General features: G+C 38.0%; 2 protein-coding genes across 2 annotated transcripts in view; one reads left to right on the top strand and one right to left on the bottom strand.

Annotated features, from left to right (window-relative positions):
* The window catches only part of Svopl (SVOP-like), a 101,387-nt gene that overhangs the window by 17,362 nt on the left and 65,553 nt on the right, over nt 1-18,472 (bottom strand). The window lies entirely within an intron of this gene.
* Trim24 (tripartite motif containing 24) overlaps nt 1-18,472 on the top strand; it is a gene marked incomplete in the record, with an annotated part of 112,665 nt that overhangs the window by 85,478 nt on the left and 8,715 nt on the right. The window contains 5 exon segments of the mRNA XM_013504966.1: nt 4,344-4,612; nt 10,408-10,581; nt 13,227-13,400; nt 16,285-16,420; nt 18,283-18,355. Of these exon segments, the coding sequence (XP_013360420.1) occupies nt 4,344-4,612; nt 10,408-10,581; nt 13,227-13,400; nt 16,285-16,420; nt 18,283-18,355 (826 nt within the window).

The raw sequence follows: 18,472 nt of genomic DNA, 5'->3' as shown, positions 1-18,472 counted from the left end.
TTTAAGGAGCAATTACAGCCCAAAATACAGAGCAATGGTGGGAGGAAGTTGACAGCTGTAATTGAAGAGTATAATATGATAAGTCAATGGAGTGAGTAGGGGAGAAACGTGAACTCTGTAACACCAAGATGACAAAAAAATGCCTGTCTTAGATCTTTTTTTTTTTTTTTTTTTTTTTTTTGTATTCTGTTTGCTAGTGTTTTATTGAGAATTTTTGCATCTATATTCATTAGGGAGATTGGCTTGTAGTTCTCTTTTTTGGTTCGGTCTTTCTCTGGTTTTGGTATCAGGGTAATACTTGCTTTCAGGAAGGAGTTGGGGAGAATTCCTTCCCTTTCAATTTCATTAAAGAGTTTGAGAAATGCTGGTGCTAAATCTTCTCTAAATTTCTTGTAGAATTCAGCTGTGAATCCATCAGGACCTTTTTCTTTTCTTCATTAGCAAGGTTTTCATTACATTCTCAATTTCACTGGCTGATATTGAGTTATTCAGGATTTTTATATCTTCTTCTTTTGGCTTTGGTAATTCATATGTATCTAGAAATCTGTCCATTTCCTCTGTGTTTTCCATCTTATTAGAGTAAAGATTTTCAAAGTAGGTATTGATGATCTGATTTTCTACAGGATCTGTAGTGATTTTACCCTTTTCATTTCTTATTGCATGTATTTCAGTTAGTATTTTTTTTTTTCAGTTAGTATTGATGATCTTCTGATTTTCCACAGGATCTGTAGTGATTTTACCCCTTTCACTTCTTATTGCATGTATTTCAGTTTTTTCTTTCCTTTTTTTGATAATGTTGGCTAGGGATTTATCTATTTTATTTATTCTTTGAAAGAACCAAATCTTTGATTCATTAATTCTTTGTGTTTTTTTTTTTAGTCTCCATTGTGTTAATTCTGCCCTGAGCTTTATAATTTCCTGTCTTCTTTGGGCTTTGGGTTTGACTTGCTCTTCTTTTTCTCAAAGTTTGAGATGCATATAAGATTATTTGTGCTTCTGTTTTTCTGAGGTGGGAATTCACTGCTATAAATTTCCCTCTGAGGACTGCTTTCATTGTGTCCCAGAGGTTCCTGTAAGTTATATCTACATTTCCATTTGATTGTAAATAGTGTTAATTTCATCAGTGACCCATTGATTGTTCAGGTGGGTGCTGTTTCAATTCCATGTGTTTATGGAGTTCTTGTGATTTCTTTTTCATTAATTTCCACTTTCACTGCCCTATGATCTGATAGTATGCATGGGATAATTTCAATTCCTTTGCATTTACTTAAGCATGTTCTATGTGCTATCATATGGTCTATTTTAGAGAATGTCCCATGTGCCGCTGAGAAGAATGTATATGCTAATACTGTTGGGTGGAACACTCTGTAAAGGTCTACTAAGTCCATTTGTTTACAAGTTTGGTTAAGTTCTCTTATTTCTTTGCTTATTTTTTGTCTAAGTTGATCTATCTCTTTGTGCTAATGGTGTATGAAAGTCCCCCGTTTGGATTGTGTTACTGCTTATTTGATTTTTCACATCTGTTAAAAATTATCATATATAGTTGGGTGCTCCTGTATTTGATGCATAGATATTTATGGTTGTTATCTCTTCCTCTTGCAGTTTTCCCCTAACAAGTGTGGAGTGACCTTCTTTATCTCTCTTGACCATTCTTGGTTTGAAGTTCACATTGTGTGCAAACAGAATAGCTACACCTGTTTTTTTCTGGGTTCTTGTCCCATGGAGTATTGTTTTCCATCATTTAATTTTCAGTTATGAATTTCCTTTTGAATTAAATGTGTTTTTTATATACCATGTATATTTGGATTTTGTTTCTTGATCCACTCTGCCAGACTGCTTCTTTTGATTGGTCCACTGAGACCATTTACATGATGGTTATAACTGATACGTATTGGCTTATCTTCTCATGTTATTTTCCTGCTGTTGGTTCCTCCTTTTTCCCTCTGTTTATTTCCTTGCTCTGCTTGGTGGTTCTTTCTGTTTTTGTTCTTGAAGTTGTAGTCTGTTTTATCTCTCTATAGAATATCTTTTAGTATTCTTTGTAGGATTGGTTTGGTGCTTGTGAATTTCTAATTTAGTTGTTCTTTATCATGGATTTTATTTCTCCATTAAATTTGAAGTATAGTTTTGCAGGGCACATTAGTCTGGGTTGGAAGTTGCTTTCTTTTGTTACCTGAAATACTTCACTCCAAGCTGTTCTTGACTTGATGGTTTGTGTTGAGAAATCTTCCTTGATTCTGATGGGCTTTCCTTTATAGGTAATCTGGTTTTTTTTCTCTTTCAGCTTTTAATATTCTGATCATTTATTGAATTTCTGGGATCTTGATCACTATATGTCTGGGTGTAGATTTATTTTGGTTATGGTTAATTGGAGTTCTATATACTTCACTTATCTGTATGTCTGATTCTTCCATTCATGGGAAATTTTCTGCTATTATTTCTGTACATAGTCTTTTTATGTCATTTGTGTTGACAACTGCTTTTTGTTGATACCTCTTAATCTTACATTGTTTTTCTTTACTTCATCTTGCAGTTGTTGAATTATTTCCTGCTTCCTTGTTTTTAAGAGATCCTTTCTTTCACATTCATTAGTTGCAATGCTGTCTTCAAGATCTGAAAATCTATCTTGAGCTTCATTCAGGCGGTTTTGCCAGCTTTTGGTGGAATTTTTAATTTCCTAGATTCCTTGAATCTGTTTCATGCATTCTAGTTCTGTTCTGTATTGTTTACTCAAGGTTTCCATGAGTTTTGTATGCTCGTCTATTTTCTTATCAATGTCTTCTTTGGATATGCTGAACAATTCTTTCATTATTGTTGTCATTTCTTTTTTTACCTGAGAGATTATTTCTGATCTGATGTCTTCTACAGCCTGATAGAGTTGTTTCTTTACTTCAGTTGCTATCATTTCAGAAATTACAGGTGTATGACTTCTAGGCTCTGCTGTGTTGTCTCCTGGACTTTTTCTGAGTGGTATAGAGGTCTGAGATTGCATTTTGCTCCTTCATTTTGTCGTTTTTGAAGATCCAGATGTTCCCTGGAGCTCATCTTCACTTCCACAATGGTATGGGAGTGGCAGGGTGAGGGTTTAAGATCCCCAGTGTTCATTGTGGCTCCTGTGCTGGTATGTGGTGGCAAGCTGGGTCCCAGATTCTCACAAAACTTTCTTGCCTTCAGTTGGCTCCCAGGCCAGTAGGGGTGGGCCAGGGAGGCTCACTGGAGTTCCTGAAGCTGTCTGGGGTTCAGCCCAGCTCTCACAAGTTTGAGGGGAATGCAGGTCATGGTCACCAAGGCTTCACATGTTGCCCAGGACCCAGCCTGGTTCCCACTCTGGCAGGGGAGGTGTGAGGGTGGAGTCCCTGAGGCCACTGGCTCTGTCCGGGTTTTCAGCTGGGCCTCCCCAGGGGTTTGGGTAGTGTTGGGACTGAGCACTGAGACAGGGCTCCACCTGCCTCACACATTAGTGGGGAGGCGCAAGGGTGGCTCACTGGGGTTTCTGAAGATATCCAGGGTTCAGCCCAGCTCCTGTGGGGATCCAGGGGTGCAGGGAGTGGCCAACGAGGCTCTAGATGGTGCCTGGTCATCCTCCTGCCTCGAATGCTGGTTGGTGAGTTGTGGTGGTGGCTCACCAGGGTTACTGAAGATGTCCAGGGTTCAGCCCAGCCCCCACAAGCACGCTAAGGGTGTGAGGACTGGCTACCAAGGCACCGCCTTCGTCTCATTCTAGTAGGGAAGACTCAGGGGTGGCTCACCAGGGTTACTGAAGATGTCCAGGGTTCAGCCTAGCACCTGCATGCTCACTAGGGCTGTGGGGAGTGGCCACTGAGGCCCCATATAAGGCATGGGGGCTGCTCACTGGGGTTCCTGAAGATGTCCAGGGTTCAGCCCAGAACCTGCAGGCTAGGGGTTCGGGGGAGTGGTCACTGAGCCCCCAGAAGGTGACCATGGCTCCCTCTGCCTTGCATGCTGTTCAGGGATGTGCAGTGGTGGCCCACTGGGATTCCCAAAAATGTCTGGGGCCTTAAAAAACTTTAAAAAAAAAAAATTCTCATATGGCAAATTTTGATTAAAACCTGCAGAAACAAAAGTTCTTTGGCATCCTTTTTGGGTTTTTTTTGGTTTGTTTGTTCATTTGTTTTGTTTTGGGGGGATTTTTTTTGGTACTAGGAATCAAACTCAGGACTCTGCCGTTGCTAGGCTTGCACTGTACTGCTGAGCTATATCCCTGGCCCTGGCATCCTTTATTTTTGAGACTGTAAAGAAGTCCTGAGGACCAATACATTACTTGATCGTTGAAGTTCAGCAAAAATGCAGACTTTGGTAATTACTGTTTTCTCTTTCATTAGGTTCTTTAGTAATCGAGGATAAAGAGAGCCAGCCACAAATGCCTAAGCAGAATCCTGTCGTGGAACAGAATTCACAGCCACCAGGTGGTTTATCTTCAAACCAGTTATCCAAGTTTCCAACCCAGATCAGCCTAGCTCAATTACGACTCCAGCATATGCAGCAACAGGTAATGGCTCAGAGGCAACAGGTGCAACGGAGGCCAGCACCTGTGGGTTTACCAAACCCTAGAATGCAGGGGCCCATCCAGCAGCCTTCCATCTCTCATCAGGTAAATTTGGAAGCAGGCCTGTCCTAACTTAGATAATTGTAGTATAATTGTGTTCAGCAGCTCTTAAAATAACCAAGACATCCAGAGTCTTTTAAATATATGAATTTATAAAACTTTATCAAATTAAGGACCCCAGAATTAACATCTTAATTTTCATCTTGGAGATGCCTTTTTTTTTTTTTTTGGTTTTTCTCCGGTACCGGGAACCGAACTCACGACCTTGCGCTTGCCAGGCAGGCGCTTTGCTGCTGAGCTAAATCCCCAGTCCCTTAATTTTCATCTTTACACAAAAGAGATTTAATGCTTTATTTTGTAGTTATGTCTACTTCTATCTACTGTTCATTATCTTCAAATTATAGCAAGGGCATAAATGTATTTCCAAATAACCCATGCCTGTGATTGATGGAAAAAGCTGTATAGCTGTAATTTTTTTCTATTTTTCTTCTTCAGAATAACTAGTTTAAGAATCTGTTCTCTATGGGGATGCAGTGTTTAGAGAAAACACATTGCATCTTAGAAACTAGGTGAAATGAATGTGAAATAGACAAGGGCATGGGTGTAGCTCCTTAGAATATTGACCTTTTCACACTTTTTTTCTGAACAAATACTCGATGCTCCTTTCTTGGTTTTTTTGTTGTTATGTTTTTTTTTGTTGTTGTTTTTGAGACAGGTTCTCACTATGCAGTTCAAGCTGGTCTTGAACTCACTATATAGTCTAGGCTGGCATCAAACTCACAGTGATCCTCCAGCTTCTGCCTTCCAAGTGCAGGGATTACAGGCATGCACTACTTTGCCCAGCCTCTTAGTTTTACTAGATATGAAGTGTTCTGTTAATTTTCAATCCAAGTTTTAAAGATAAAAATTTTAGAGACTTTTTCAATCATAAAGTCCTGTTGAGTTTGGATTTAGGCATACTTAGATTGAAATGTTTTGGTAAAGTGTTTAAAGTCTAATTCATAAATATTGTTATTTTTAAATACTTCTTTCTTAATTTATATTCTTCCTGTTTCTGCAAATGATTTGACATGACTTAGATAAGTGACACATTAAGCAGAATGTAGAGTTCATTAAAACAAATTATGTAAACCTAAGCTAAGAATTCTTGCTGTACACAAAAAACAAAATTTAACTCAGAATTTCTTGACAACCAAAAGAAAAAGGAAATAGGAATCATATAGATATCATCACCCATATCTCATAAAAAACACATTTCATTTAATTTGGGAAAGAAGGTGTTATGGCACACACCTGTAATCCCAGTGCTTTGGAGGCTGAGGCAGGAGGATCATTGCAAGTTTGAGGCCTGCCTGGGCTACATGACGAGGCTCTGTCTCAAAAATAAAGGAAAAAAAAGAAAGTTTATGCCAATTTTTTTTTTCTTTTTAAGTAGTAAGAGAAATTTTTGATTGTTCATTTTAAAAAGCAATTAAAAGTAGCATTACCCCCTCTCTACCAACTACCAAAAATTAAACCCAGGGAATGCTGAGCTTATATCCCCCGCCTTTTTGTGGGGGGGATAGGGTCAGACTGGGCTCAAACTTGGTGTCCTGCTTCAGCCTCTTCATTAGCTGGGATTATAGATGCGTGCCATGATTCCAAGCTAAATTATATGATGCAGATAATTTTTATTGGACTCCTTAACTCTCAGTAAAAGTTGTGGGCATGCCAGGGATATAGCTCAGTGGCACACAGCAACTGCCTGCCAAGCGCAAGGTCCTGAGTTTGATTCCCAGTACCCACCCGCCAAAAAAGTTGTGGGTATATATAGATTCTGTTCTTCTATTAGGCCTCTACGTGCTAAGCTCATGCACTGCTTGTAAGCTATGTCCCAGCTAGATCTTGATTTTGTTAAAGTCATTTCTGTAAAGCCCTGAGGTAAAGTATTTGTGGTTCATGAGTTTCTAGTTATTTGATTAAGAAAGTGTGTGAAATTTAGGAGATTAATAGCATGTCTATTTAAATTTAAAACTTTGCTTCAACTCAAGTTAATAGGAAGCCAGTAGAAAGTAATTTTAGGGGCTGGGGATTTAGTTTAGCGGCACAGCGCCTGCCTGGCAAGCGCAAGGTCGTGAGTTCGATTCCTGGTACCAGAAAAAAAAAAAAAAAAAAAAAAAAAAAAAAAGAAAGTAATTTTCAAGATCTTTGATTACATGTAAAAGATCAAACAATGCAAAATCTTTTTGTCTGGAAAAACAAATCATGTTCTCACATAGGAATAATGAACAGCTTATTAAGAATTGAATAATGGAAAAGTACAGAGGGAAGAAAAGATCTTTGATGAGTTTTCCATGGGAAGAGAATCGTGTGCTTTAGATACCAGAAGCATAGCTAGTAGAGTTGAAATTTTAAAAATTGTAGCAAAGTGACATTATAAACAGAAAAGAGTGTTAACATTTTTTGAAACTAAATGCAGAAAGGTTAGCAAAAATATCTTTGGCTGTACTAAGCATTTGCAGTTAATATTTATCTTAAGTGTCTGAAAGACTCTGTGACTTTAATAGTTTATTAACCACAAAAGTGGTGACTCCATTATTTCAGTTAATTACCTTTTTACTAAGTAGTAAGGAACTGAGGCAGGTTAATAGGTACTATGCAAAAAAAATTACTCATATAAAGTTACAAAACAAAAGTGACCCCTGAGCCTTTTGCCTGCTTTTTTCAGAAATTTGCTTTTGATCTTATTTTTAGCCCCTAGGACTCCGTGCTGTAATATACAGGCCGTACAGTTTCTTTTGTATAACATTATTTTCCTTAACAGCTTTTAGTCCTTACTTTACACTGTCCCTTTCAGTGTACTCTATGGCTCCTACACCTTCTTTCACTTGCTCATCTCTTTTTTATGGGCTGTCTTCCAAATACGCGCTGCTGTGTTTTTCACCCACTAGTTTGCCCTCTTCTGTCACCTTGTACACCACCCTGTCCCCAGTATTCTTGGCTTTCTTCCAGTTTGTTTGCATACTTATGTAGGGAACTGGCTTCTTGTAAGCAGGGATATCTGTGTGCCTCTTGCTCTGTGGGAGTTTGCAAAGACGGTACAGTTATTGAAAAGACTGCTTCCAAAAATGACTTACATGGAAGTTTTCTACTTGTTCCTTCCTCTGAAGCTTAACCACGTCACCTGCATGCTTCCAAAGTTTGGTGACCATAGAACAGTTATAGGACTAGGTGGCGCAGATTTGATACTGTGTTTACTTAATGCTATACAGTACAGTCCATTAAATTCCAGTGGCAGACCTGCTTGTCACATGATATTTATACATAATTCACAGCAGTAGTTCTCACTGTGGTTCTCTGTGTTTGACTAAGCTCTAATTATTCCCTGCCCCTACCTTTTTTTTTTTATCATTAGTCATGGGGATTGAACCCAAAGGCCTTCACACTGAACTACATGTACATCTGGAGCCCATTTTATACATTCTCTTTTGAGACAGAATCTCAGTAAGTTGCCTGTGCTAAGCTCAAACTTGCAATCGTCCTACATCAGCTTCTGTACTGCCTAGTACAATCCCTCCTGTGATTATACCGTACCTAGCATCTATTCTTAAATATTATTCTCAATTAATCCTTAAATCTTGCAATTTAAATTCCATTTTGCCAATGTATTACTAGAATTGCTATTCCTTTTTCTTTTTCTTTTTTTCTTTTTTGTAGCGGGAATCAAACTCAGGACCTCACAGTTGCCAGGCAGGCACTGTGCCACCAAGCTATATCCCTGGCCCTAGAACTACTATTCCTTTTAAGATACTAACACATTTCTACTCTTCTTTGAGTAGAAGTTGAAGTTGCTTCCTGTGCCACAGGTTCTCACAAATGAATCCAATCACCTATAACAGTGAGGGCAGGGTGTCACCTTGGCCCTGGCCAGCCTGAGTTCCTTGATGGCAAGGTTGACATCTGGTCCCACTGACTTCTCAGATGATGCAGCACAGCTCAGGCATTGTGCCATTTGCAGTTGAATCATGGTGGAAGCATCAGGCTGGGAGAAGGGGACAACAGGGTGGCCAAAACTTACATAACCAGCTTAATTCTCCCTTAGAGACCGTTCAGGAGTGGTTTCCCACTTAAAAAATTAATCCTTTTGATAAATTTAATTTTCCACCATTTCTTTTTTTTTTTCTTTTGTCTTTTTGAGACAGGGTCTCGCTGTGCAGTTCAGGCTGTCCTTGAGCTCACTTTGTAGCCCAGGCTGGTCTCAAACTTAAAACAATCCTCCTGCCTCAGCCTCCCCAGTGCTGAGATTACAGGCGTGCGCCACCATGCCCAGCCCACCATTTCCATTATAATTGCCCAATTATTTTTTGTTTCTATTTCTATGAGGTAGACCTCTCCAGTAACAAAACTTTTATAGAAAAATGAAAAACAATTGCTATGGCTTTAGGCATATGTTTTTGTAAAATTTTGAAGCTTTTTTTGTTTTTTACAGTACTGGTGGTTGAACCCAAGGCCTTCATACTGAGCTCTGCCTAGGTTAGGCTCAAACTTCTATCCCTCCTGCCTATGTCCCAGAGTAGTGGGAATTACAGCTGTGCACTACCCTGCCCAGCAATAAAGTTCTGTTGTTTTTCTAATATTTTTCTACTCTTGGGCAAAATTTTACTGTAGAATTTCATCCAAAAATATTTCCTGCATCTGCTTTTCACTGCGCCACTATGCTAGCCAATCAGTGTTTTGACAGCCAGAAAAGCATCAGAACATGTTTTGGTAGTAATTGGACTGATTAGATTTGGTGAAGGTCTTGGTGCTCACTTTTACTAGCTGTGTGACTTTTCAAATTATGTTAAGTGTTTAATCTTTCTAATTAGTTTCCTGATTTGCAAATAAAGGTTAAAATATCTACTATACAGGGCCCGGTGATGAAATATACATAAAATACTGTGTTAGACAGAGATCAGTAAGATCTGAGACTTGTGTCCCCACTCTCCATTGAACCTAGGGCCTTTGTACTAAGCATCATCCCAGCTCTTGAATTTTGAGACAGGGTCTCACTAACTTATCCAGGGTGGGCTTAAACTTTCAATCTTCCTGCCTTATCCTGCCGCAGTGCTGGGCAGGTTTACACTACCACAACTGGCTAAAACTTGTTAAATTTTAAAATGTAGCGTCAGCTATTTTTATTATTGATGGTTTTTTAAGAATACAGACCTTGGAGCTAGACTCTTCAGATTTACTGTCTATTAATCTTGGGCAAATTACTTGAATTCTCTAAACTTTAATTTCCTTATATGTAACATAAACATAATCCCTACCTCATAGGATTGTTGTTAAAACAATCCTATATAAAGCAATGCCTGTTAGGTAATAATTCATCAATAAATGTTAGCAGTTATTATTCTGTCACTTTAAGAGGTTTGAGGAGAGCAGTTCTTGGCAGCAGATAATCTTGAAGGATTTAGGATACCAAAAACACAGTTACCTAACTTACCACGCTGGCCTGTGTCCAGCCTACAAACCTAGTTGATAATACCTCTCCCAAGGTTCTTTCATGATAAAATTCGTTCAAAATGGATTACACAAAGTTGGCATGGTGCCAGCACCCAGGGAGGCTGAGGCAGGAGGATCACAAAATTGAGTCCAGCCTACAAAATTCAGTAATTTAGCAAGATACTATCTCAAAATAAAAAAGGCTTGGGAGGTTGTAGCTTAGTGCATGGCCCTGGGTTCAATCCCCAGTACCCCCAAAATCAGAAATTGTAGATGTCTGCCCATCCCCACGCCCTCATTCCTTTTATGAGATCCTTCTAACTTGTCTTTATGGAGGTAATTGTTACTGAAATGGTTTAATTTCATTGTTCTAGCAACCCCCTCCACGTTTGATAAACTTTCAAAATCACAGCCCTAAACCCAATGGACCAGTGCTTCCTCCTCATCCTCAACAGCTGAGATACCCACCAAACCAGAATGTACCTCGGCAAGCAATAAAGCCCAACCCCCTACAGATGGCTTTCTTGGCTCAGCAAGCCATAAAACAGGTATATTTCTACTTTCCTAGTTGCTTATTCTTCTCTGCTTGTCTTTCCTTTTAAGTCACATTGAATTTCTAGATTAAGCAGCAGGCTATGAAGAGCAAGAACAGCTTGGTTTACTTTTTTTTTATATAATGACTGAGTTTCAGAGTGTATTACAGACAGAGCTATGAAAACAAAGCTGAGACTGTGCTTTGTGAAGAATAAAAGAAATCAAGCTACTTGTACAGGAACAAAAGCTCAGTAGAGTAATTGTGTTGTTGGTATTACATTTTATAATACTGGTGTGTGTAATTTTTAGTTAAGCACTTTATATTTCCTAAACAAAAGTATTCTTATACATCCAAGGTCAAGTCCACAGGAAGTATTTTGAGGCAACTTTTTGGAAACAAACTTAATTGTGGCACAGTTTCAATATGGAGTGCATACATATCCAATGAAAATTAAAGGTTACACATGAAATCTGATAGTTCATTATGTTCTTAGTGTCTGTAGGTAAAAATTTCTAGAATTGCTTTATCTTACAGCAGAAGCCACTTACATGCACCTCTGTGAACAGTCTTTTCAGAAGAAAGCTTTTGGACTAATTTTGGTTTAATTTTTTGCCAAGGACATGTCCTCCCTTCCCATAAAAAAGGATGATGATACTAATCTCATAATCTTATAACATTCATTTTAATCAGATCATTGAAAAATTTTATTCAAAAAATATTTATCTGCCATGTGTTTGTGTGTATAATGTCTGGCTTTGGTATAATTACCAAATTTTCTTTTCTTTTCTTTTGGTACTGGGAATCAAACTCAGGACCTTGCACTTGCTAGGCAGGCGCTTGTGCCACTGAGCTATATCCCCATCCCTTATTACCAAATTTTCTAGACTATTATTATATTCACTTCTGTTTCATAATTTGGGTAAGATGGAAAGGTACCAAAATATATTTGGGCCTTAACTTTTATTTTCCTAATAATTTTATGGTGCTGGGCAAATTTATTCTCTTTAAATCTCACTTGCCCCAACCATAAGTGATTGAGTGCCTTGTAGAGATGTGTTGAGAATTATTCTGATGTGTGTGTAAATATGCCCAGCAATCCGGGTACTTAACTATCTTCCTTCTGCATTTATTGTGTTTAGTGAGTTTTTTGTTGGGGTTTTGTTGTTGTTGTTTGAGAGAGGGCCTCACTTTGTAGCCCAAGCTGGCCTCAAACTTGTGGTGATCCTCCGCCTTAGCCTCCCACATGCTGGGATTATAGACATGTGTCACTACACCTGCCATTTATTATATATTTTAAAGAGTAGATATCTTTTATATTTTTCAAAATGTTTTCTGGCCAAATATCTAAATATGAATGAATAAATGAAGTAACAAGCCAGGAGAAAATGCAGTGAGAAACTTATTTTAACAAATGTGGCATACTCATACACGAGAAATACTTGATATATTAAGGAAATATATATAATCTCCTAAATATATTATGTGAAAAAAAACCTATTACAGAATTACATGTGGTATTGTCTATGTATGTGTATGTTTTAATCTCATATACACAGGAGAAACCCTGGAAAGGTACCCTCTATCTGAAATGGACTGTTCTTGGGAGAGGTGGTGGATGGAAGGTAGCACGTGAGGGGTGGGTGTGCGGTAAGATAACATTCACACCCACCTGTGTATGTTTATGTATTTAGTTTCTATAAGAGAACATAGAAATTAGACGTTTTGAAATTAAAATGTTTAAGAACTTAAGCCATTCTGTAGTGTCATCCATATATAAATGACTGTGTTGGGAATTTTCCCCCATGCATAGTCATAGGGAAGCTCTCAGGTGCTTTCCTTTTTCCACTATTTTATTAGAAAAATTTCAAACATAACAAAAGTTGAAAGAATTTTATAGGGGCATTTTGTTCTACTTGCCCTACCTCATATTATCTATCTAGATGTCTATCAAGCCATCATTTGTGTGGTTTGGTTTCAGCTTTGCTATACTGGAGATTGAAATCCTGTCTTTTTTATATTTTCCATTTTGAGTTAGGTTCTTGCTAAATTGCTCAGTCTTGGCTCAAACTTGTGCTTCTCCTGTGTCAGCCTCGCAGAGTACTGGGATATAGGCATGTGCCACCACGCCTGGCTGATAGGTTTTGAAGTAAACTGCAGAGGGTAGCACGCTTGACTTCTGTATATTTTAGCATGCAAAATATTATCTTAGTTTATATGTTTACCTCAGTTGCTAATATGAATGAGAAGACATTCCTCAGGTATATCAGGGCTTTTCATATATGAACAATGAGAAAAATAAAAAATCCTGAAAGACTTGTTCTATGACTTATTTCCAGCTATTTCAGGTAGGAGGAGAAGGAAACATTTGGTATCAAACATCCATCTTTAGCTCATTTATGTTGCTTTGTTCTTCTGCTCCTTTTCCAGTGTGTATAACCTTTCCGACTGGGTACTATGGTTTTTTGATATATACTAACATTTATCTTCCAATAAAAGTAAGTGATTTTGTTTGTTTGATTAATACCTATGTATTCTCTGCTCCCTTCTTTTCACTGAAAATAAAATCGAATTCAGACAGCAGAATCTGTCTTCCACTTCATTTGGTACCTGAAAAAGCAGCTGATGGACAACCTGCTTTCTTCTTTCTTGCCCCTACAGTGGCAGATCAGTAGTGGACAGGGTGCCGCCTCAACCACCAGCAGCTCGTGCTCTACTCCTTCCAGTCCCACCATCACAAGTGCTGCAGGGTACGACGGAAAGGGGTTTGGTTCACCTATGATCGATCTGAGTGCACCAGTGGGAGGTTCTTATAATCTTCCTTCTCTTCCTGATGTAAGTATACACAAAATTTATTCTTCCAACCTTTTTTGGAAATTGTCAGTTAATTTGTATCTGTTAAAAGGGCTAGGTTTGTTCTATTACAGGTTTTTCTTTCAGTAATTTTCATTCTTTAGAAATATTTAAAAAGCAGTAAGAAAAAAAAAAATGACCACTTGGACATACAACAGAATGTCTTTCAGGACTCTGGAGTTAGAGGAATTTGTAGTAATTAAGTTGATAGATCATGTAATCAAAGCTGGGACGGAGGGCAGTAAGAACAGGGGTGATGGAAGTCACATGGCTGGAATGTAACAGATTAAAGTTAGAGTTGGATGCTAAGACATCAGAAGAGATGAAGATGCGTGTTAGTAGTGGAAACCTAACCATTTTCTACTAGATTGTCCTGAGCAGTGCAAATTACCTGATTTTTTTAATATTTAAATTAAATAATAACTCATTCTCGAAACTTTTAACTTTGTCCATATGGCTTTTTGAGCATCTTTCCAGAGGCATAAAATACATCATGTAGACAGGTTCCCAAATACAAGTTGAACTCTTACTTTTCCTTTTCTTATTCTAATCTCATTATCATGCATAAGACTGAACGTTAAAATATCTTGTCAGGGCTGGGGATTTAGCTCAGTGGCGTAAGTGCCTGCCTGGCAAGCGCAAGGTCATGAGTTCGATCCCTGGTACCACAAAAAAACAAAAGAAAAAATATATATCTTGTCAGAAGTGTTTTGTACTATTGTAGTTGGAAGGAATCACCTGTCATTTTGATTTATTTATTTATTTATTTATTTATTTTTTATTTTAAAGAATAAAAGAAGGATAACATAATAATAGGGGGGACAGCAAATTACAGACAAAATGGTAGGAAATTATCAATGGTTATTGTTTTACATATTATTACCTACAAAATAGTTTCTCAGGAAAACAAATAGACAAATAATAGTGAGTTAGAGACAAAAGAGGTAGGAGATTATCAAGAGTTGTGCTATACTTTGGTATCTTCAAAGTGGCTTCTAAAGAAAATAAATAGAGCTATACATGAGTGACCTATTGAAAAATCATTAACTATTCTCAATGGTTGTTGTAGGAAACACATAATAATAAACATACATTATGAAATAGGATAGGAACATTACAAACTTAACACAGTTATGGATAGATTAGTAGGAAAATATCAGTGGCTGCTGTAATACGTGGTGGTATCTTCAAAGTGGTTTCTCAGGAAGACAGAGATATGCAAGAAGGATCTAATAAGTAGTTACAGCCTAAGGGTTGTCAAAAATAGCATATTACCTCCTCACCAGTGACTCCTTTCACTGAGGTATGATGGCTGGAAGGAAGGCCAGGATTGAAAAGAAGGACCGAGAGACTTGCACCTGTGACTAGCAACATCACCTGTCATTTTGAAAGAACTATTGTAATCTTCATTATTCAGTTTGTTTTCATGTTGAGATCAGTTGTGATTTCCTGATAGTTATTTTTTTTTGTTGTTAACCTTATTATACTCCTTTTAGATTGTTATAATTTTAGGTCCTCTAAATGGGTAGAGCACATGTATTTTTTCATGCATAAATGCTACATAGAAGACAGACCTAAACTTTCCTTGGGTTCAGATCTAACATCTAGTCTTGCACTGTCTTTCCAGTCTTTGCACTGTCTGAAGGCGTTAGCCAAGGTAATTGCCAAAGAATATTAAAATGTAAATGATCTTATGTACTCCTCCCATTTTCCCCAAATGAAAGAAGACCTACTAACAAATGCAATTCTCCTACCTTTTTCTCTGCATTTACATACAAGTGATCCTTTGTCAGCCTATTTCAACTGATAGTCTTCATCTAATGAACAGTCTTTCTTCTTTCTTTCTTTTCTTTTCATTTCATTTGATTTCCTTCCTTCCTTCTGTACTGGGAATCGAACTCAGGACCTTGCACTTGCCAGGAAAGCACTATGCCACTGACTTATATCCCTGGCGCAGACCTTTTTCTCTGTCTGCCTAAGGATGCTTCATAACTACCAGTAGCACTACTCTAGGTGCACAGACAAGAAATTAATTATGTACAGTCTATGCCGTTGGACTGTAGGACATAATTTTCTTGTAGGATCCTGTGAAAGACTAGAACTGTGTTAGAGAATTAAACTCGATTTTAATCACAAAGACATTCTTATCAATTTGGTGAATTTAGGCATGAAAGAATAATTGCATCTAAAGCATTAAAGTCTTAACTGGAAATTTATCAGTATTTAGCCTGGCAGTGAATTAGGAATCAGTGTAATTTGTATATCTATTGTGTTAAAGGGCCCTGCCTTTACTGAACAATAATATAGTGAGACTTGTGCTCTAGAGATGCGTGTGGTGTATGACTGTTCAAATGTCTAGCATATCCTAAAGTATGGGCCAAGGACTTGATCGGCCCTCCAGGTCCTGTCTGTATGAAGCCAGATTTTCTTCATATTCTTCATCTGAAGCCACAGATCACAACAGATGCAGTGCAGAAGCAGGTGAAAGCTAACTGATTGCTCTTAAAACAGACATGAAAGAGATTTGCAGAAATGGAAAACTTCAAGTTTGCTTTTTTTAAATGCACCTAATAGTGTTAAATGAATTAAATTTTTAAAATTTTTGTGAATGATGCATAGTATTCCCTTGTTCCTCCTATTGACTTCTGAAATAGTATACTCTTAGTGTAGTTATCAAGCTGGAATGTTAAAAAAGAGAGAAAATTTTATTCAAGATCTTGAGAGAAATATCTATTAGAATTTCTCATGTGATACTTACATATCTTTTGATTTGTCAGTAATTCTTAATGAGGTTTTCTATAAACTTGTAAGGTGGCCATTAACTTGCAAAAGCAGTTTGCCGTGAAATAATTTCTTTTCTTATAAGATTGATTGTTCGAGTACTATTATGCTGGACAACATTGGGAGAAAAGATCCTAGCACTGATCATGGCCAGCCCAGACCACCCTCCAACAGAACAGTGCAGTCACCAAACTCATCAGTGCCCTCTCCAGGGCTTGCAGGTAAGTGGCCTCAAATGTCTAGTTTTTACTCGAGAAATGACTGAAGTCCCTCTCCTTCACCTTCTGTGTTGCATAATTACGATGTGTCTGAGTTTTTTGTATTACTTAAAATTAGTATACAGTACTTCCAAAGAATGAAATAAACTCTTAATTAATTTTAACGGATTTTGTAGGGATTGTGGCATTCCTAGGAGAAAATTATGTTATACTGTTTTTTGTTTGTTTGTTTGTTTGTTTCCAGTACCGGGGATCGAAGTCCCAACTTTGCGCTTGCCAGGCAAGCGCTGTGCTGCTGCGCTAAATCTCCAGCCCCTATGTTATACTCTTATTAAAAAGTTGCCTGTGGTATTCTTTTAGGGTTTAGTTTGCCTAGAGTTAAAATTTATTAATGGCTATACATAGATCAGTCTTTTGGTGATTTGTTTGCTGTTTGTGTTTAAGAATGATTAGTGTACCTATTCATTTCCTCTGAGATACATTCTTAATACAATTCCTGGAGACCGTGACGTACAGTAATAGGTGTTTGGAACCACAATAAGAGAATTTAAGTCTTTTACCCAGTGATACGAGCATAATGTAAGGCAGTGAGAGAATTTTAATGGAAACACCTATTTCCTCTGCCCCTTTGGATTTTTTATCTTTTATTAGTATATGTTAAAATGCATAATACCTTCATCATGGGGACTTGGTACATATTGCATCTTAGTCCTTTTTATTTCCGTTACCCTTCCTTCCTCTCTTCCCCTGTCCCTAGATCGCTTTCTCATCTACAAAAGGTCTACCTCTCTGTTTTTTATTAGCTTTTATTTTGCTCTTTAAATTATTTATGCTTTGAGTTTCTCATATATAAGAGAAACCACTCCTGGAGTGATATTATTCTATGTGATTTATTTCACTTAGATAGCTATTTTAAACAAACTTTGGACAAAATATAGCAGAGAAATTATCACCTGACAAGACTGTATAAATAAGGAATGTACACTGTATTGCCAGAGCACATGGGAATAGGAATGCCCTAAAGCAGAAATACATACAACCAGTAGAACGGATTAAACCAAAAAATGTTTACTCTCACTGCTAGTTACAGGAAAAATCAAAAGCAAATATAATTCCTAGCCATTGAACTACGTATTGTTTCATGACAGTACTCATTGACAAAAATGTAATGAGCACGGTGCCTTCACACATATCTGCTAAGGCATAATGTGGCCACAGCATTTCTGGAAGCCATTGTAGCAGTATTCCTAAAGTTGACATTGGTCCACCACTAACTGCATGCCAGACACCAGACAGAGTTCCTCATAATCCACCACCAGTGCGTGGCTTCTTCACTTCTATGGCAGCAGTTCAGAACCCCTCTTATTTATTGACTCCAATGTGAACTTTTCAGTGTGACGTTCATCATCTTCTATTAATTGATTTCTTTTTGTTTCTCTTGATGGTTGTTTTCTCATTTGGAACTCTGGTTATGTCAGCTCTACCACTCGTTACTGTCTTGTGTAGCTTGCACTGACACTAGGGTCCTCACTGAGAGGACCAGTTACTGTAATCATCACACTCCAAGTTAGAAGTTGTGGCACATCCCACTGGCACTTTGTTAATTAGCATAGGCCCGGACTGTTACTAAACACCATATAATGCATCCACGTTCCCACGTAGCAAAGAACCTTGGCTGAATGATGAAAGCCCTGCTGCTCTGGCAGGGCTTATAGACCATGCTTGGGTGTTGTCCACTACTTACTGTTCCATAGAATTTTGTTGTATGTTCCCAGTTTCAGTGTAGTGCTACGTGAGCACATTCAGTAGGACTTACACATAATTACTAATTCACTTGTGAACATGTATGATTTCCCTCTTCTCAGGACCTGTTACTATGACTAGCGTGCATCCCCCAATACGCTCACCTAGTGCCTCCAGCGTTGGGAGCCGAGGAAGGTAAACACCATTAACCATGTTCTCTCATTCAGTAGCCCCTCAATATCCATGGGGAATTGGTTTCAGGACCCTCCAGAGGTTACTAGAATCTGGATGCTCAGTTCCTTGCTTGAAAAC

This window comes from Chinchilla lanigera, unplaced genomic scaffold, assembly GCF_000276665.1.
Source record: "Chinchilla lanigera isolate Chin_1 unplaced genomic scaffold, ChiLan1.0 scaffold00093, whole genome shotgun sequence".
Classification (NCBI taxonomy): Eukaryota; Metazoa; Chordata; class Mammalia; order Rodentia; family Chinchillidae; genus Chinchilla; species Chinchilla lanigera.
This window is presented reverse-complemented; position numbering and strand designations above follow the sequence as displayed.